The sequence below is a fragment of the Carettochelys insculpta genome, chromosome 8, assembly GCF_033958435.1.
Source record: "Carettochelys insculpta isolate YL-2023 chromosome 8, ASM3395843v1, whole genome shotgun sequence".
NCBI lineage: Eukaryota > Metazoa > Chordata > Testudines > Carettochelyidae > Carettochelys > Carettochelys insculpta.
This window is the reverse complement of record NC_134144.1, coordinates 2,402,395-2,420,098: the sequence shown is the minus strand read 5'-3', so window position 1 is coordinate 2,420,098 and position 17,704 is coordinate 2,402,395. Positions and strand designations below refer to the sequence as shown.

At 41.3% G+C, this 17,704-nt stretch overlaps 1 protein-coding gene across 9 annotated transcripts in view; it reads left to right on the top strand.

Moving 5' to 3' along the window:
* The window catches only part of HDAC4 (histone deacetylase 4), a 325,988-nt gene that overhangs the window by 202,879 nt on the left and 105,405 nt on the right, over positions 1 to 17,704 (top strand). For 5 of the 9 annotated variants that reach the window (XM_075000714.1, XM_075000711.1, XM_075000712.1 and 2 more), the window contains exons 7-8: positions 10,326 to 10,447; positions 16,855 to 16,995. In XM_075000714.1, coding sequence (XP_074856815.1) covers positions 10,326 to 10,447; positions 16,855 to 16,995 — 263 coding nt within the window. The remainder of the gene's footprint in view (positions 1 to 10,325; positions 10,448 to 16,854; positions 16,996 to 17,704) is intronic. The other 4 variants (XM_075000715.1, XM_075000713.1, XM_075000719.1 and 1 more) reach the window with 1 other exon arrangement.

Genomic DNA, 17,704 nt, shown 5'->3' with positions numbered 1-17,704 from the left:
TAGACAACTATCACTCTGTTGTAGAACTTGGGCCTACAGAGAAACGAGTGGAAATAAACATTTATCCTAGTCCGACAACTGGACTTCATAGGGGTGCATCTCAGTGCCACAGAAACCAAGGTAATATTACCCTGGCCAGGTTTATAGACATGACCCTCATTTCACAAATACAGATGTACTTGCACTGACCTACAACCACTAGGAAATATGGTGGCCACAGTATTCGTTGTATGACACACCAGACTACATATGTGATGCTGTCAAGGCTGGCTAAGCATGTTATACATACCAGCCAAACACAACTGACACATGTCTCACATGTCCAACAAACCTCTGAATTCACTGCAGTGGTAGACAAAGCCACCAAGTGTCTGTACAGGTGTCCCTTCCCAGCAGGAAACCCTGACAACTGTAATCATCACAACACATCACTAATAGGATGCGGAGCCCACATGGGTCAAAAGACCTTATAAACCAAATGTGCTGTAGGAGAGACCTACCCACGCACTAGTCTGCTTGAACTACAAGCAGTTTGCAAAGCTGGCAGACATTTCCTCCCGCAGACATAGGACAAATCTAGTCAGGTTCTGACAGACAGCATTGCCTGCATGTTTTACAGCAGCAGGTAAGGCTGAACTTGCTCACACTCCCTATGTACAGATGCTGTGAACTGTGGAACTCGCTCATACAACACCACATCACCATCTTGGCATGTTAGCTGCCAGTCTGCTGGGACACAGCAGATATTTTGCTCGCTACCATGAACAGAGGTCCTCAGTTCATTCTTCAGGTGATGGGGCACTCCAGCCATCAAACTCTTAGCCTCCTGGGTGAATCGAAAGTGCACGTTGTTACTTTCAAACTGAGACTAGAACCATGATTGCTGGAGGGTGCTTATCCCATCAAATGGGAGGCTCCATTTACATACACATTTCCACGGATGCTAGGGATAGCGTGCATGCAACATGAACTAAAAAAAGACAGGGCCGAATTTATCCTGCTAGTACCAGCCTGGCTCAGATAGGCATGGTACCCTTAACTACTCTGCCGGATGACATGCGCCCCATGAGTTTTCCCTCAGCCAGATCAGCTGTCTGAACACAATGGCTGCACCCACCAGCCAAACATGGAGATACTCCACCTATAGGCTCGGTTCCTGGATGGTTCTGTAGCAATGAAGTGACCTGCATGGAACAAGTGAAATACCTGTTACAGAACAGCAGGAAACTGACTAAGAAACACATGCCTTCAAAAATGGAAGAGGTTCTCCAACTGATGGAAGACATTTGACTTGTAAATCAGAACACTACCATTAATCTTAGAATACCTACAGGAGCTGAAAAGCACTGATTTAATGATGAGCTTGAACAGAGTCCATTTTATGGCCATTTTGTCCACAGAAATTTGATGGAACTTTGCAGGTCTCACCAGACCACCATTCAAACCACTTACTGGTGAAAGTCTCATTCCTGGTCTCCATTATCTCTACCAAAAGGGTTAGAGAGAGAAGCGCTCATGGCTGATGCCCTGCATATAATGTCCACATCCAAAATTTTTTGCCAAAAATAGCCTCTGTGTTCCATTTGAATCAATGTATTTACCCCTAACATTTTACCATAAGCCTCGCAGTAACCCAACGGAGGCTGCCCTACACACTTTGAATGTGAGAAGAGCTCTTCCTTTCTACCTGAAAAGAACTTAAGCCCTTTGGGAAATTTCCTAATCTCTGTCTCGAAGTGTTCAGAGGGGGACTCCATATCAACAAGAGACTATCAAAATGGATTTTCACATGCGTTCAAATGTGCTGTCACATCGGGTATATTGATCTGCTGGAACATAATGGGGCATGCACCACGAGGTTCAGGTCTACCTCCATAGCATTCCATTATTAGAAGTCTGTAAGGCTTCTGTCTGCACATTCACCAAATACTGTACAGTTAGAGAAGACCTCAGAGCTGATGCATTATCGGGCCTTAGAATACTTTTGTCAGGGACTCAAACAAATCTAAAGTTACTTCAGTCCTCAGAGGGACTCTGCTGTGCAGTCATCTGAAGTAGTGCACCCACAGGGACAGCACTCAAGGGCTGTGTCTACACTAGCCCCAAACTTCAAAATGGCCACGCAAATGGCCATTTTGAAGTTTACTAATGAAGCACTGAAATGCATATTCGGTGCTTCATTAGCATGCGGGCGGCTTCAGCACTTCGAAATTGACGCGGCTCATCCCGACGGGGCTCCTTTTTGAAAGGACCCCACCTACTTCAAAGCCCCCTTTATTCCTATGAGCTGATGGGAATAAGGGGACTTCGAAGTAGGCGGGGTCCTTTCGAAAAGGAGCCCTGTTGGGACGAGCCACGCGGCGCATCAATTTTGAAGTGCTGCGGCTGCCCGCATGCTAATGAAGCGCTGAATATGCATTTCAGCACTTCATTAGTAAACTTCAAAATGGCCATTTGCGTGACCATTTCGAAGTTTGGGGCTAGTGTAGACGTAGCTAAGGAAGACTAAGGTTTGTTCACCTTGTAGAGTAACTGGAGTTCTTTGAGATGCCTGTCCCCGTAGGTGCCCCAGTGCCCTCCCTCGTGCCCTCTACTTTAACATTCACAGTAAAGACTCTGTGGTGCAGAAGGAGCTGGATGGCTAGGCTGATGCACACACTGTATGAAAGAGCATGGGAGCTGTGAGATTCCTACTGCTCCCATTGACCGACGAGGGTGCTGCTACCTGAAGTCTGGGATTGCTGGTGCTGGAATGTACAACCATCTGAAGTGAAGCACCCATAGGAACACCGGTCTTGAAAAACTCCACTTACTGCACAGGGTGAGTAACCTCTCCTTTTTCAGTCTCCATTCTTTCAGAAGGGAAGAGGAGGACCTTTTAAATTAACAAATTATTGGCACATGTATATGATAACATAGGCTGCCAAGTCACTTATTTAAATACTTAAGTATACTCTTGATATGAACTAATGAGCAGTAATTATATTTAATACACAAAATTAATTCTAACAGAAAAGAGGCATGACATCTCTGCTGTGAACAATCAAGCCAATTAAAAAGTAATAGGTTCCAGAACAGACAATTGACATGCCGCCAAACAATCATTTACTTCATTCTTTTTCAGGTTTATTGAGATCCAGAATTTTAATGCTGAAGGCGTTACTCTGAAATATGAATATGTAAAAATGGTATTTTAGGATTTCATGTTTGTGAATCAGTGACTTAAGTATCAAATGTGGGCAATTTACAAAGGGAATGGTTTCTTTTGCTTTAGTTTCAAACTCCAACTGGAATATGCTAATCAAACTGGTTCCTCTTTTTGCAATGTATAGTAACGGTTGAAATCTACTTCTGGTTGCCCATGTATCAAAAATTGCCTTATCACGAGTGAAACTAGTGGAACCCTTGTTACCGTCAAAGAGATTTCGAATATGTTAGAATTTTGCTGATGCACAAGAAACAACTGAGTACAGCTCTCCCTTTCAGCTTTCTTGGCTGTGTGGAGCTCAAAGGAATAAAAAAGCTGTCAGTTGTTTTAGTCACTAAAATAAGGAGATAGGATTCTGAATACACAAAACATCTACTGATTTGAGAATGGGCCAATTTTCAATGGCTTTTTGGAGTACAGCTGTATTCTAAAGGATTTATTAAATGAACATAAGACCAGCCATGCTGGGTCAAAGCTAGATGTCCATGTGGTCCAGTATCTTATCTTTTAGCTGTGGCCAGTGCCAAGTACCCCTGAGGGAATGAACAGAGCAAGTAATCATCAAGTGATCCATGCCTTGTTACTTGTTCCCAGTTTCTGGCATACAGAGTCTAGTGATGCTATCCCTTCCCATCCTAATTAATAGCCATTGATGAACACATCCTCCATGAATTTATCTAGTTCTTTTTTTTAACCTTGCTGTAGTTTTGGCCTCCATAACATCCTCCAGCAAAGAGTTACATAGGTTGTGTATGCATTGTGTGAAGTAATACTTCCTTTTGTTTGTTTTAAACCTGCTGCCTATTAAATTAATTTTCTGACCACCCCCGTTCTTGTGTTGTGAGGAGTTAATTTCGCCTCCAGGTGTACTTTCTGTACACCAGTTATGATTTTATAGACTTCAGTTATGTTCCCCATTAGTAGTCTGTTCTCCAGGCTGAAAAATCCAAGACTTACTAATGTCTCCTTGTGTGAAGTCATTCCATATGCCTAATAATTTTTGTTGCTCTTTCTGCGTCTTGTGGCTCTTTCCATCTCTTTTGACATGGGGCAACCACATCTTCATCCCTTACTCAAGATATGGGTGTACCATAGCTTTATATGGAGATAATATATTTTCTGTCTTATTTTCTGCCCATTTCTTAATGTTTCCCAACATTCTGTTTGCTTTTTTGACTGCCACTGCACATTGGTGCCATAGTGACTCCAGGTCTATTTCCTCATGGGTAACAGCAAATTTAGCTGCATCATATTATATGTGTAGGTGGGATTGTTTATGAAAGTGCATACTTTGCATTTATCAACATTACATTTCATCTGCCATTTTGTTGCCCGGTCACTCCGTTTTTTGAGATCCCGTTGTAACTCTTCAGTCTGTTTTGTACTTAACTATCTGGAGTAAATTTTGCCACCTCACTGTTTACCCATTGTATCAGATAATTTACGAATATGTTGAACAGGAGCAGTCCCAGAAGAGACCTATTGAGGGCACCACTATTTACCTCTCCATTCAAATAATTGACCATTTATACTAGTTGTTTATTTCTTATCTTTTAATCCATTACCAGTCCATGACAGGACCTTTCCTCTTATCCCATTTCAGCTTACTTTGCATAAGAGCCTTTGGAGAAGGACCTTGTCAAAGGCTTCCTTGAAACCTAAGTGTGCTATATACACTGGATCCTCCTTGACCATGTGCTTGTTGACCCCTGCCTCAAATAATTCTAGTAGATTGTTGAGGCATGATTTTATTTACAAATACCGTGTTGATTCTTTCCCAATGAATTATGTTCACGTGTATGTCTGACAGTTTTGTTCTTTACTGGTTTTTTTATCAGTTTGCCTGGTACTGAAGTCAGTCTGAAGGAAGGAAACTGTCAGTTCTTCAAAAATGTAACTCTCCGTAATATTACTTTAGTCCAGAGGGTTTTTTGGAATACAAATTTAGACTATATTTAGATGCAGCAAATGCTTTTGTGCCATTTTGCAAACTGTTATACATTCATGTTTCATGTACATTCTCATCTGTTTTAAAGTTCTTTCCGTACTATAATTGTCAGCTTGTGATAATGAAACATCACGTGCTATTTTCAACATTTGTTATGATATTGTGCACTGTACAACTTTTAAAACTAAACAGGGCTATTATGGTAGCTCAGCTGGTTTCATTGTAATGGGGACAGGACTCTGTAGAGTTAGCAGCAGACCGATAGATGTTCTGAGGGAGTTCTCAGACTTCTGTCTTGTTGGAATTGAGATGTGTGGTTGCTTCCCCGCAAAAGGAAGAAAACCTGGAAGCTTACTATGAATGCATCCATGTGTCGGTTAACAAGTCTCTGAATAAGTGTACTTATGATTGTGTTAATATGCGAGTAGTCAAACATACACAGGTTCATGCATTCTGTCAGCAGGAGATCCTATCACAGGTACAGGAACTGAATGTATATTCAAACATAAGTGCCTGTTTTCTTCCACTTTTAGTCATGTATGTGCTCCAGTTGGGTTTTACTTCTACAAAGAATCATCAGTCAAAGAAGTTACAACTATCTCAAGCTTTAAGCAGCATGCTTAAATGTGTTCTTAACTTTGAGTGTCTGAGTAGTCCCACTAAGTAAGGCCCAGTTTGGCATATACTCTAAAACTTGGCTAAAGACCTTGCTGAACCTCAGCTCTACTTTCCTGGAGCATTCTAATTCTGAATGTTCAGCATGTGCTTAGCAGTCTTGCAATATCCTGAGTTCTTAAATTTTCTCTTCAGTATGCTTTTGGGTCAGCGTGCAGGAAAAAGGAACCTGGAACAAAGCATGAGAACATTAGAACAGAAGTAGGAAAATGGACAGAGATTCTTCAGCTAATGTACATGCAGGTGCTTTACTTCAGATGTGCATGCAGCCTCTGCCTTTCATCAAATATGTTCGGTAGGACTGCCTCTTTGGCCTGTGCATTGACCCTACACATTCTTGTGCCCCATACTGAAGTAATAGAGGTTTGTGGGCATGGGTCACCTTCATTTCCCTCTCAGCTGTAATTGGTAAGTTCAGTGTGTGCCCATTCTCTCTCTCCCTTGCTCGCTCGGGTTAGAATAGTGTATAGTGTTAATTCTTCAGTGGTTTCCAGGACACTTTATAGTTGTTGAAACTGTTGTACTTTCCACCACAACCCCATTATTTTGGGTTTTTTTTCTCTTGTTATTTTTTTCTCTTGTTGTCTCTCATTTTCTTCCCTCGTTGTTTTTTTTTAATCTGGATCTCTCTCCTGTAGAGAAGAAATTTTCTTTGGGGCTGTGCATTCTCAATGTATCTGTTGCTCAGAAGTCTCATGTATCCCCAATGAATTCAAATTAAGTATAGATTATTAATGATGGAGCAACCCTTAAAACCAGCTTTGGAACAAGGTGTAGAAAATCCACCCATACCAAGATGGTCTACTTTTGTATGTGCCTTGTGTATGTCAAGGTCACTGTCGCCAAGAGCTTCCAACGTGAAAACAATGTGGAAACTTCAGCCTTCCAACATTCCCCATCAGCAAGATACTTCTAATCAATATTGTGGTACTGAGGGCTTCCCACTCAGACTAAGGAAGTAAATTAGGGGAGCAGAATGGAGACTCTTTCCTCAGAGGACTCAGATCTCGTGCCCCAGAAGGATTGCTAATGAGGCTCCAAGCATCTTGGATGCTGCGAAGTCTTTCAAGATTTCCATGAAGTCCTGTATATTGGTGGTAAAGGTCATGATATCAAAGACTGCTACAATCAGAGGCCATAATAGTAAGATGGGCCTCATAAGAATCTGCAGTACCCTCAGTAGCATTCCTCAATGTCCCACACAACAGTACCAAGAACAGCTATGATGCCCATACTAAATCATGTTACAAAACGTGCCTGAGTCTTCCCTCTTGTAATAACTTTGCATCTGTCAGTATCAAGATGTGCTAGGTCATTGACCACCAATGCCATAGTAAGGACCCCCACCACCACACACACTGCCACCCATTTCCCAATGCTCAGGAAGAAGAGTTGTTGCCTCATGCACAATATGTAAAAGAGCGTTCAGACTCTGTTTTGGTTCAAAATGCTCCAGTTCACTTGGAGATATTATTCTCCTCTGCAGAAGCAAAGAAGGCAGGATACATGTCTTCTTCCTGTTAGTACTTGAGACAGTCTCCTATGGCTACCTCCCCCCATGCCTTGTAGTCCTGTTCGTTGGCCTTTTTGGGACCCATGAGCACTGTACCACCAGCAGTTTCAAGGAGTGCCAATTTTGTTTCATAAGGAGTATAAGAACTCTTTTGCCAGCACTGTCTACCTTTCCCCTCTCACTCTGAATCAGCAATGGAGACCTGTGAGCAACAAGAGGTGAAGTCAGAAAAGGTCACCCGCTTACAGATATCCCCTTTTCTTCATCTGGTGAGGCAGTGGTACCTATCAGTACCGTTGTTAGCTGATGACCTTTCTTAGTTTAAGACCTGTTGAAGAGACTGGTGAATAGTGTACATATTCTCCTGGAAGAGGTTCCAGATTCACATCACAAGCTCCTGGACATATTGCATCCTTCTACGTCAGCACAGGTGGCACTGCTGATTGATTAAGCTCTTTAAGAGCCAGACAAGACCATCTGGTGAACCTGAAAGGCCACCAGTGACACCCCCACAAGCGTGTGTACCAATAAAATATTACAGCCTGGTGATAAATTCCATTTTTTTGTTTTGTTTTGTTTTTTCTTCACACCAGGCACCAAATTCTCTGGTGGTTGATGCAGTTAAGGTGGGGACAGCATGTTTGAAATTCTACCCCTTATACCAGGGGCAGAAGCATCTGGACCTTCTCGGTCATAGAAGCTACTCTTTGACAACGTTACAGTTCAGGATAGCAAATCACCAGTCCCTGAGATCAAATTATGAGCACCAGAGCATTGGGAGGTTTAATGCCTTTACTGATCATTTACCATAGGAACACTGAGCTCAATTTAGCAAGAAAATAAATGTGGGTTTGCTTTTGGTAAAGAAGTCTCTTGAGCTTCAGTTGATGTAAACAGTACTACAGTCTGGTCTCTTTCCACCACCACAACGATGAGTCAAAATTTCTGGCTTCGGTCGTCCAGTTTCAATGGAAAGCACAATGGGCTGTTTCAGACTTCAGTTAATGGCCACAGGTTCTTTGTAAGCTCCACAGGTGACTCACATCATATCCTAAAGAACTTTAAGACAATGTTCGGGGGGACACACGCCGGAAGTAAAAGGAAATTTTACACTTAATTGGCTGAAAATCCTGTCCTGCTCAGGTTTTTTCACTTTTTCTGTGGACCATATGAACTCCACCAGCTAAGATGTCAAGATTTCTAAAAAGAAGACAATGACTAGGAAAGCTGCTTTGTCCAGTCATTAATATTTTCTAAACACCTGTTTTGATGGTTTAGTTCAAAGTCTAAACCACCTGGTCACGAGGGTTTCTTAGCTGTACCATTTCACCTCTTCCTCTGTATGAATACTGCTTTGCTGTCTAGCAGCACGTCTAGGAGACTGTAGTTTTAGTTTTAGATGTATAATGGAGGCCATTAAATCTGCCTATATGATTCAGTTTGCATCCATTCTGCTCTCCTCCACCCCGTTTCACCTTCTCTTCAGGGACCCTTCTTACAATCAGTTGCTGAGACAGGAAATTATGTCACTCCTAAGTTTAGGGGCCACAGAACAAGTTCCACTTCAACGGAGGAAAAATGGTTCTATTCAAGGTATTTTCTGTTACAAGAAAAAAAAAGTTGCTGGCCAAATACTGGATCATAAACAAATGAACAAACATGTTAGAGATCTGAAACACAGCATGGTGTCCCTAGCAGCTATAATTCTCTCCAGAAGTCAGTCCATAGACTAATTTGTGACTCTGTTCCTCAAGGATTCCTCCTACTTGCATATACTAATTCATCCCTCTCAAAAGATTTTTTTCTTCCACATGTGATCACAGTAATCACCAATACCGGTCCTACCATTCAACCTTTCTTCTGCCTCAGGGGTTTTCTCAAAGTGGTGGTGAATGTAGCTGCCCACCTCTATTATGTAGGAATTATCTTTTGTTTCCCTACTTCAACTGGCTTGTCATAAGTGGTGGTAGCCTTCAGTGTTTGTGCAGGAATCCAGTTAATCCAAAATCCCCCTATAGTCATCATATCAGGCACTTCCCAGTGATGTCGAGTCTATAGGAGTTTCATTTAGTATCCATTCACCATCCAGTTTTCTTTCCTAAGGTACACAGGCAGCCATCTACCGTACGCTAGGTGTTAAAAATACGTTAGCCTTTACTTGGATGGAACCAGGGCGTTCAGGATGTTCCTTAAACTTATTTCTATTGCAGGTATCTCTAGGGTCCACTGTGTTCATACAGAGATTGAGTGAATATTTGTATGCATGATTACCTGAATGACTTGCCTGATGCTCAGCTTTCCTTATGAGTGACTGCACATTCTACTAGATTACAATCAATGTCTGTATCTGAGAGGTACAATGTGAACTGTAGTGCATGCTTTTTCCAGCCACTATGCTTTGGTTCACACTGCTGGGTTGGATAAAGTGCTGGACTCTGTTCTGAATCTCCCACCTTCTTAAAGCAGGTACTATTTAGAAGTCCCCTGAAATGGAGCACCTACAGGGGGACATACTGCTCAAAGAAGAGAGGTTACTCACTTTGTGCAGTACGTGAAGTTCTTCCAGATGTGTGTGTCTATGTATGTTCCACTAGCTGCCCTCCTTGGAGTTTCTTATCTGGAAAGAAACTGAGGTTGATTTACCTTCACAGTCCTATATAGCCTCATTGCAAAGCATGAGGATCTGAAGGACACGTTTCCAACCCCAATGTGCACTGTTATCAAAAATCTTTGAACAAAGGCCGGAAGCCCACCTAAAGTTGAGCATCCACATGGCAACACATCACAAAGAACTCGGGTTACAAGGTGAGTAACTCCATCTTTTTGTCTGACCACAATGTCCAGGGCTAACACTCTCTGTCATGAATGGGCATTCTCTGGTTTGAATGTCCATATAGGATCTTTAATATTATCAGAGAAGATAATACTTAAACTTAACTTTTTTGAAGTTTCCACTTTCTCTTTCTACTTTTACTATGTAGGAAAACTCAGCACAGTTCACTTGACCAGAGTTCTCCCCCACAAAGTGGAGTATCAGGCACGTACAATCATCCTGTACTGGGAATGTATGATTCCAAAGATGACTTTCCACTCAGAAAAACAGGTAAATTGAATATTCAATGTTCTGTCTTGTATAGTAATTATATGTACCCTTAGGGTGGCAGTAAGTCCTTTTGTAAAAGAAATAAAAAGAAATAAATGTTAACTAAAATCATGAGAGATGCTTTTTAAAATGTAATCCCGTTTTTACGGCCCCCCCCCCATCCTGTAGCAAATAAGAATGAATGAAAAGTGTTCGAATTTGAGTAGTGTTTATTTAGCCAGGCTGAAATTTAAGAATTAAAAACAAACAAACAAACAAAAAAAACACCTGCACCTGGAAGCCTAATTTGTGTGGAAGCCTAATTTACATGGAATTTGTAAGTTTGTCATCCTCATAAGGAAAAAAATGATTTGTCTTCTGTCAATAACTGCTTCACCGAATGAGAAAAATGCATATTAATACTATTTAATGGCCTTTTTTGTAGTGCGTATAACATTTATGCTAAAAATGATAGTTTCTACCAATCAAAGCATGAGGATTTACAGTAAAGTTACTCTGTTCATACCTGTGTATGGTTGCTTCTCAATTATATTATTCTCTGTATTTTGATTGAAAGGCCAGTTTATTTCTCAGCTATATATTATGCAAATCTCTGTTTTGTTTGGCTATGCCTATCAACTCCACATCATAGGTTTGTAACCAGCATGAAACCTTGGCTTCTAAACTCGGCAGCCTGTAACTCTCTGACCAAGTACATCCTGATGGGCTCCCCTCAGTCTCGCTAAGGGACATACTGGAAAGGGCTGAGCACACAGTACCATGTGTTTAAAATTCCATTTAAATAGGTATTTAAAATCACACGTATGAATTGTAAGCTTCCCTGTTAAAAAGTTCTCCTTTTTTTTGTTTTTATGAGGGGCGAGGAAAAGAGAAAAGCATATGCTTAAGGATTTCATCTGGCTACTTCCAGGAGTCAGGAGGGCTCCCTCCAACCCCCAGTTATGTGTTTTCTTCCAGTGAAACCTTAGAGTTGGCTACAGCAGGAAGTGGGCTGCTGGAGAGGATGGGTCAGGGCTCTGAGGTGGTCCCAGCCATTCTCTCTTTATGGTGCTTGGCTGGCTGGTTCTTATTACATGCTTAGGGTCTTAACTGGTCACCAGGCTGTAGGATGAGCTCCATGCTTGTGCACCTGGTAACCTGTGCTCCCCACTACCAGGCTGGAGCCTCTGCAATTATTTATTGACAAGTAAAGCTTGCAGAATTTTAAAATCATGTGCAGAATTTTTAATTTCTTGCACACAATTCGCACGGAAGTATTTACAGTAACAATGTTGTGAATATGTAAATCTTTCTGCTCTGATTACCTGCTGTGCTTCAGTTGCTCTTATCCTGCAGCTGCCTGCCCTAAGGTGACCCGATAGTGTGAAAAATCATGTTTGGGTTGGGAAGTAATCAGTCCTTAAACCTCAAATATCAGGATGGCCCCTATAAAACTGGCATATCTGCTCACCCTTAAGTGCCCCCTCCATTAGTTAATTATAGTGTCTTTACTGCTGTGAGTTTTATATGATCTGATCATGACAATTGAAGTTTGCTTTAAGGTACCATGATGGTATTCCAATATTATTCGTTCCTGTTTTTAGTAAACTATATGTATGTTAATTGCGTTTCAAAAAGTTTTTCTCTTTGGAGTCAAATAGTCTCAAGTGTCAAGATGAAAGAATGGTATCTTAATGTTGTTGAGGTATACTTTTTAGGATTAAACAGTCCTAAGGCTGCACGCATGATCGCTATTTGATTAGCGTAAGTCTAGTAAATCAAAGTGGATCTCTGGCTCATCCCTACAGTTTGCATGTTTTGATAAAAAAATTAAGTTGGATGCTTCTGGCACCACACTCATATCCAGAGGTCTTCTGGACTCATTTTTCTAGCACAATTAGGGTAAGAACAGACAGAAAAGAGATTTAGTTGTACCTGATTTGTTTTGTAATGTTTGTTCTTGCTTCAACAGTTGCTCCTGTTAGTTCTGGATGAGCTAACAGAGAGGGAGAGTGAGTAGGTATGATTGCTTGTACTCATCAATGAACTCTTTTTACGAAGTTCCAATGAGTTATACCCATGCAAACCTACTGAAAATTAACTGGGTTACAGAGGCGTGACTGAGAGCCTGCTAACTTGTTGAATTTTTTATTACAGATATTACTTGAGATAAAGTTTTAGCTTGACTCTTGAGTCCAGGGCGACTTTGCAAGTCTGGCAAAAATTAAAATGAAAATCTTTATTATATGAATCAGTGAGAGAGAAGAAATATTAAACACCTTATGCTGTTTTTGTTCCCCCCGCCCCAAACATTTCGTAGAGCAGAAAGGCTCTTCAAGGAACCTGGTTTCTTTTAGTAGTGGTCCATTTTTGAAATTTTAAATGGGAGCAGACCAATCTATTTTGAAATGTAAGTGTTACAGGTAAACACTAGCCAAAGCGGTGATACAGTAATCTGAATCTGTTCTGCAACTGTGAAAGACTTTGACTTAGATGCTATCTGTGTTTCTAAATACTTCCTGTTCCTCCAGTGTTTATGGTGATGTCTGAGGATCCTGTCGGTCTCCTGGGTTTATTCCACACATGCGTGCCTCCCTCCCCCCAGTTAGAGTATATTTAAAGATTGTGTCTGTGAAGATACATGGTTATTCGTCCTTCATGTTAGTATGCATCATTTTAATGACATATGGAAGGTTAAGAGAAAAATTTAGGACATAGGAACAGTTTTTCTTACACAAATGTTGTCTAAAAAGCTACAGTTTGTAGATGGCATGGCCAATTAAATTCTGGCATCTTACTGTATCTAACACAGTCTCTGCCCTCTGTGTTCTTAGTCACTTTTTTCAATCACTTAAATTGTTTTTGTAAAGCACTATAGCAGCAGAATTTTAATGCAAATCATGTATTATCAGTATGACAGCTGTCTTTCTATCTGGCGCTTATTGTTCTGAACACCATAAAACTTAAGAATCATATTTTTGTCAGCTAGTGACATTGTATTTTTGCACATAACTCTGATGTAAATAAACTGCTGTCATCTTGTATAGCTTGAAAAAAGTTTCTCACTTCATCGTTTCAAACAAGCTGATCAGAAAAGAAGCAAAGTGGGAAAGACCAAAGAATATAAATATTATAAGGGATACCAGTTTGAACATTACTAGTTCTGTGGTTACAAAACAATGCAGTGTTCACAAACCTACAACGTTACAGAGATAAGTATTCACAATGAACAGAAGGAGCGAGGAGAAACAGCTTTAAACCCAACTAAACAGACTTCAAATGGGAGGAGAGAATTCAACTTACTTTCATAGATGGGAATAAGGGAGGAGGGAACTGGACAGCTTGGATTTCTACATAAATGCAGAAGAATGTTGATGATCTATTTGCCCTCAGGGAACTCATGGAATGGAGTTAATACTGTGATATTTTTTCCATGTTTATTCAGCTTTCCCACTTCCACTGTGGTGTTTGTATCCTTATATAAAGGAATAAGAGGAATAAAGAGAGAAGCTGTAAATTTCTATTTTTTTCTAGAAGGAATGATTAGAGGCCCACAGAGTGGCTGTTATTAAACACAAAGGCTGGGTCTAAACTACAGAGTTTTGTCGACAGAAGGTGCCTTCTGTCGACATAACTCAGGGAACGCCCACACACTTAAAGCATTCTCTTGACAGATCTCTGCATTTTCCTCGACAGTATTATTCCTCAAAAATTTGAGGCACGAACGGACAGAATACCATTGACAAAAGTGCTGGGTAGACACTTCTGTTGACAGAGGGCTTCCAGTTGCTGGGCAGCCTTCTTTGCAGAGCTGCCATTCAGTTTTCTGGCACCAGAGGGCAGTGCAACCTGGCAATTCTCTGTCAACAGAGCAAGTTGTGTGTAGATGCAATCCATCGACAAAACACTGTCGATTTCCCTGTCAACAGTAATTTCTGTCGACAGATGCTTCTAGTGTAGACACAGCCAAAGAGGATGTAGAGAAGCTGGATCTTAGATATATGTGTGACAAATATATGAACAGCTGCCTGAAATAACTGAACCTTTTTGGGTGCCCTCTGTACACAAGCATCAAGATCCTTTAGTAACTGCAGCACTTCCAGTCCAATCTTTATTTTAAATTTCTCAGCAATGGAGAATTTACCATAACCATTATCAGTGCTTGGAGCGTAGGCAGTCAGGCGTAGGATTTGGGCAGGAGTCAATCGTAGTGGTCAGCGGAGGAGTCAGAGCCAGAGAGAGTGTGGCGGTAAGGCATAGGAGCAGCGACCTGGAGTGTGGAAAAAAGTTAGGAGCTTGTGGTAGACCAGAGCCTGAGATTAGGGGAGCAGGAATACCAGGCTCATGAGCCGGGTAGGCAAGAGAAGTCTGTAGTAGTAGCCAGCCTGGGATTCCTCTAACAGCCCAGAGAACTTCCTGGTTTGTATCGAGCTCCTCAGTCTATTTGGGGTGCTGCTGGTTTCCCTTAGTCAGGAGCTTCAGGGACAGGTTCCCTTCTCTGGTTACTGAGTTGAGCTGCTGACTCCCAGTCCTGGCCTGAGCGCTGCCTAGGCACCCATGGGCCGGGATTCAAGGCCCACAATCCCTCACTTTCATTGGAACAATTTTACCAAGACAATTGCTTTCTCAATTAAAAAATTACACCCCTCTTCCATTCTGAATTTCTCACTTCAACTTCCAACCATTGGATAATGTAGTAACACACTCTGCCAGACCAAACAGCCCATTGTTAAAGTTGTTCTCCATGTAGGTATTCATAAACTGTGATCAAGTCACCCCTCAACCTTCTCTTTGTTAAGATAACTATATTGAGCTCTTCAAACCTATCAAGGTAAGGCAGGTTTTCTATTCTTTTAGTTGATTTCACAGCGCTTTTCTCAACCTTTCTCAATTTGAGTATCTTTCTTGAATTCTGTGCACCACAGCTCAACACAGTTTTCCAGCAACAGTTGTATCAATACCAAGTAGCAACATAAAATAACATCTCCATGCTTACTTGAGCTTCTTCTATTTGTACATCCCAATATAACATTAGCTTTTTTGGCCACAGCACCATATTAGCGGTTCATCTTCAGGTGATTATCTAATGCAATGCCCAAATGTTTGTGTCTTCCATGGACTACGTCCTTTGTTCCCAGATTTGTACATTTATCCGTATTAAAATACAGTTTCCTTGTACCCAGTTTACCAGTAACCCCGGTCACTCTGAATAAATGATCTGTAGGGACCTGTTTTCTATAGTGTGATGGGACAGTAGCTAGCAAGGAGAAGTTAAGGTCATCCTATGAAATGTTACTTCGGTTAAGTGGGATGTGTGTAAATTAAATATATTTCTTCCACTGGTCCTTTGAATGACAGGTGGCCCCCCTTTTTTCTCTTCCCTCCTTCCTCCCCACCCCCATCAGCCATCCCTGCACATAAATCCTGGATTCTTATGACCTACTCCAATCTGAAGAAGTGGGTCTAACCCACAAAAACTCATTACCTAATAAAGAAAATTGTTAGCCTTTAAGGTACTACAGGACTGGTTACGCCTCTGAGAAGCTACTGATTAGCAACAGGCAAGAGTCTGTGAGGGAGAGCATGTTGGGGCGGGGGGAACATGCTCTATAGCTATGGAGTTAAAAATGTGTGTGTTCTGTAATGATGCAAAACATTACACTGAGCTAGGAGAGCTGTGCTGAAAACCTTGTGTTCAAGAGAAATTACATTTTATTTATTAAAACACCAAATTTATTACGAAACACACGTTAACTCTCTCAGCGGATTCCAGTGCTTTGGATGTGCAAAGTGGCTTGTTTTATGACAAAGATTGTTTAGTGGAAAATAGAGTAGGCTGAAATCCCAGTGTTGTGTAGGAGTATAATTTAGAGAGTCTTTGAGCTTTGTACTACCTGGAGTGTCAAGTTTGAGAGAATCTTTGTTTTCTCACCCACGTTGCACTTCCTGCTGATGTGGTCCAAGTTCTGTTTCTTCTGCATTATGCATTTTGTACCATGTGTTCGCACATTACTTCAGGGTTTACTCCACCAATGAGAGGTAGTGATTGTCCCCTACAGTTTGTTTACAGCCACCACTCTGGGCTGTCAGTGTTCAGTGCTGTTACATAGTTTATAGTCTACCCCTTAATGTGTAAGAGTTCAGTAAGCACTGAAGTGTGGAAATGCAGCTAGAAAATACTGACCTGAAGTCTGGCAAATTCTCTCACTGGGCACCTGTCAGGTCCCAAGAGTGCCAGACTAGAGAGGTTCAAGCTGTATGATTAATTCTTTATTCCAACTGTTATGTCATATGACTGATTTCCCTTTCATGAACATGGTACACATCAGTGTAAATTAGCCAGTCAATAAGCTTAGCAGCAAACAGTGAATAAGATGCTATTAAATAGAACTCCTTGTGCAGTGATGACTTTTCCTCTCTTCGTACAGCATCTGAACCCAACCTTAAGTTACGATCCAGATTAAAGCAGAAAGTTGCTGAAAGACGGAGCAGCCCACTGTTACGCAGGAAAGATGGCCCTGTGGTTACTGCTCTCAAGAAGCGCCCCCTGGATATCGCAGGTATGTTGGGTAAGCAACTGGAAGCCATGCCTCTTGCCGCATTTCTGCAAGTCTCCTGTCTTTAAAATGTGATAAACTCTTGAGTCAGGGTGTCTTTTGGTCCTTTGACATTCATCAGTGAAGGTACTCTTTTTCAATCCACAGGATCTGTTTCACAGCTCTGGTTTTTAAGCTTGTGTTAATCGCATATGACGCCAGTGTAATATTTCAAGAGGGTAGAAATTACAGGCTGTTGGGGAAGTGCAGCATGAAATGTCTCCAAGGCATGTCTACTCATGTGCAAGGATCCAGCTGCTAAGCACAATTGATAACTGCATCACTCCAATGATAAATGCTTTTGACGCCGTGTTCTTTAAGGGCCTTGCTCAGACCTCCATCATTCATCCTCAAATAATTGCTTTCAATGTAAGAACGTGTTGTTTTTAGCACAAATAATATGTACTCAGGTTACATATTTCACGATTTCTTATCCAAAAAAGAAATGGCCATTACTTTTTATAAAGTTCCCCATAGGGAGGTAAACTAGGTCAGGTTCTAGATTGCCATAGTTTAATATTTGACACCACCTAGAGAGTGCAGTGTGTAAGTACATTTTAGACAACCACTGGTTTTGTGTTTTTCAGACCTCCCAGGCATAAGGTCTTAATTCATGCAGTTTAAAATTCAGCTCAGCTGTGAAAAGTGACTCAGGACAAATGATGTCATAGGTTCCATGAGG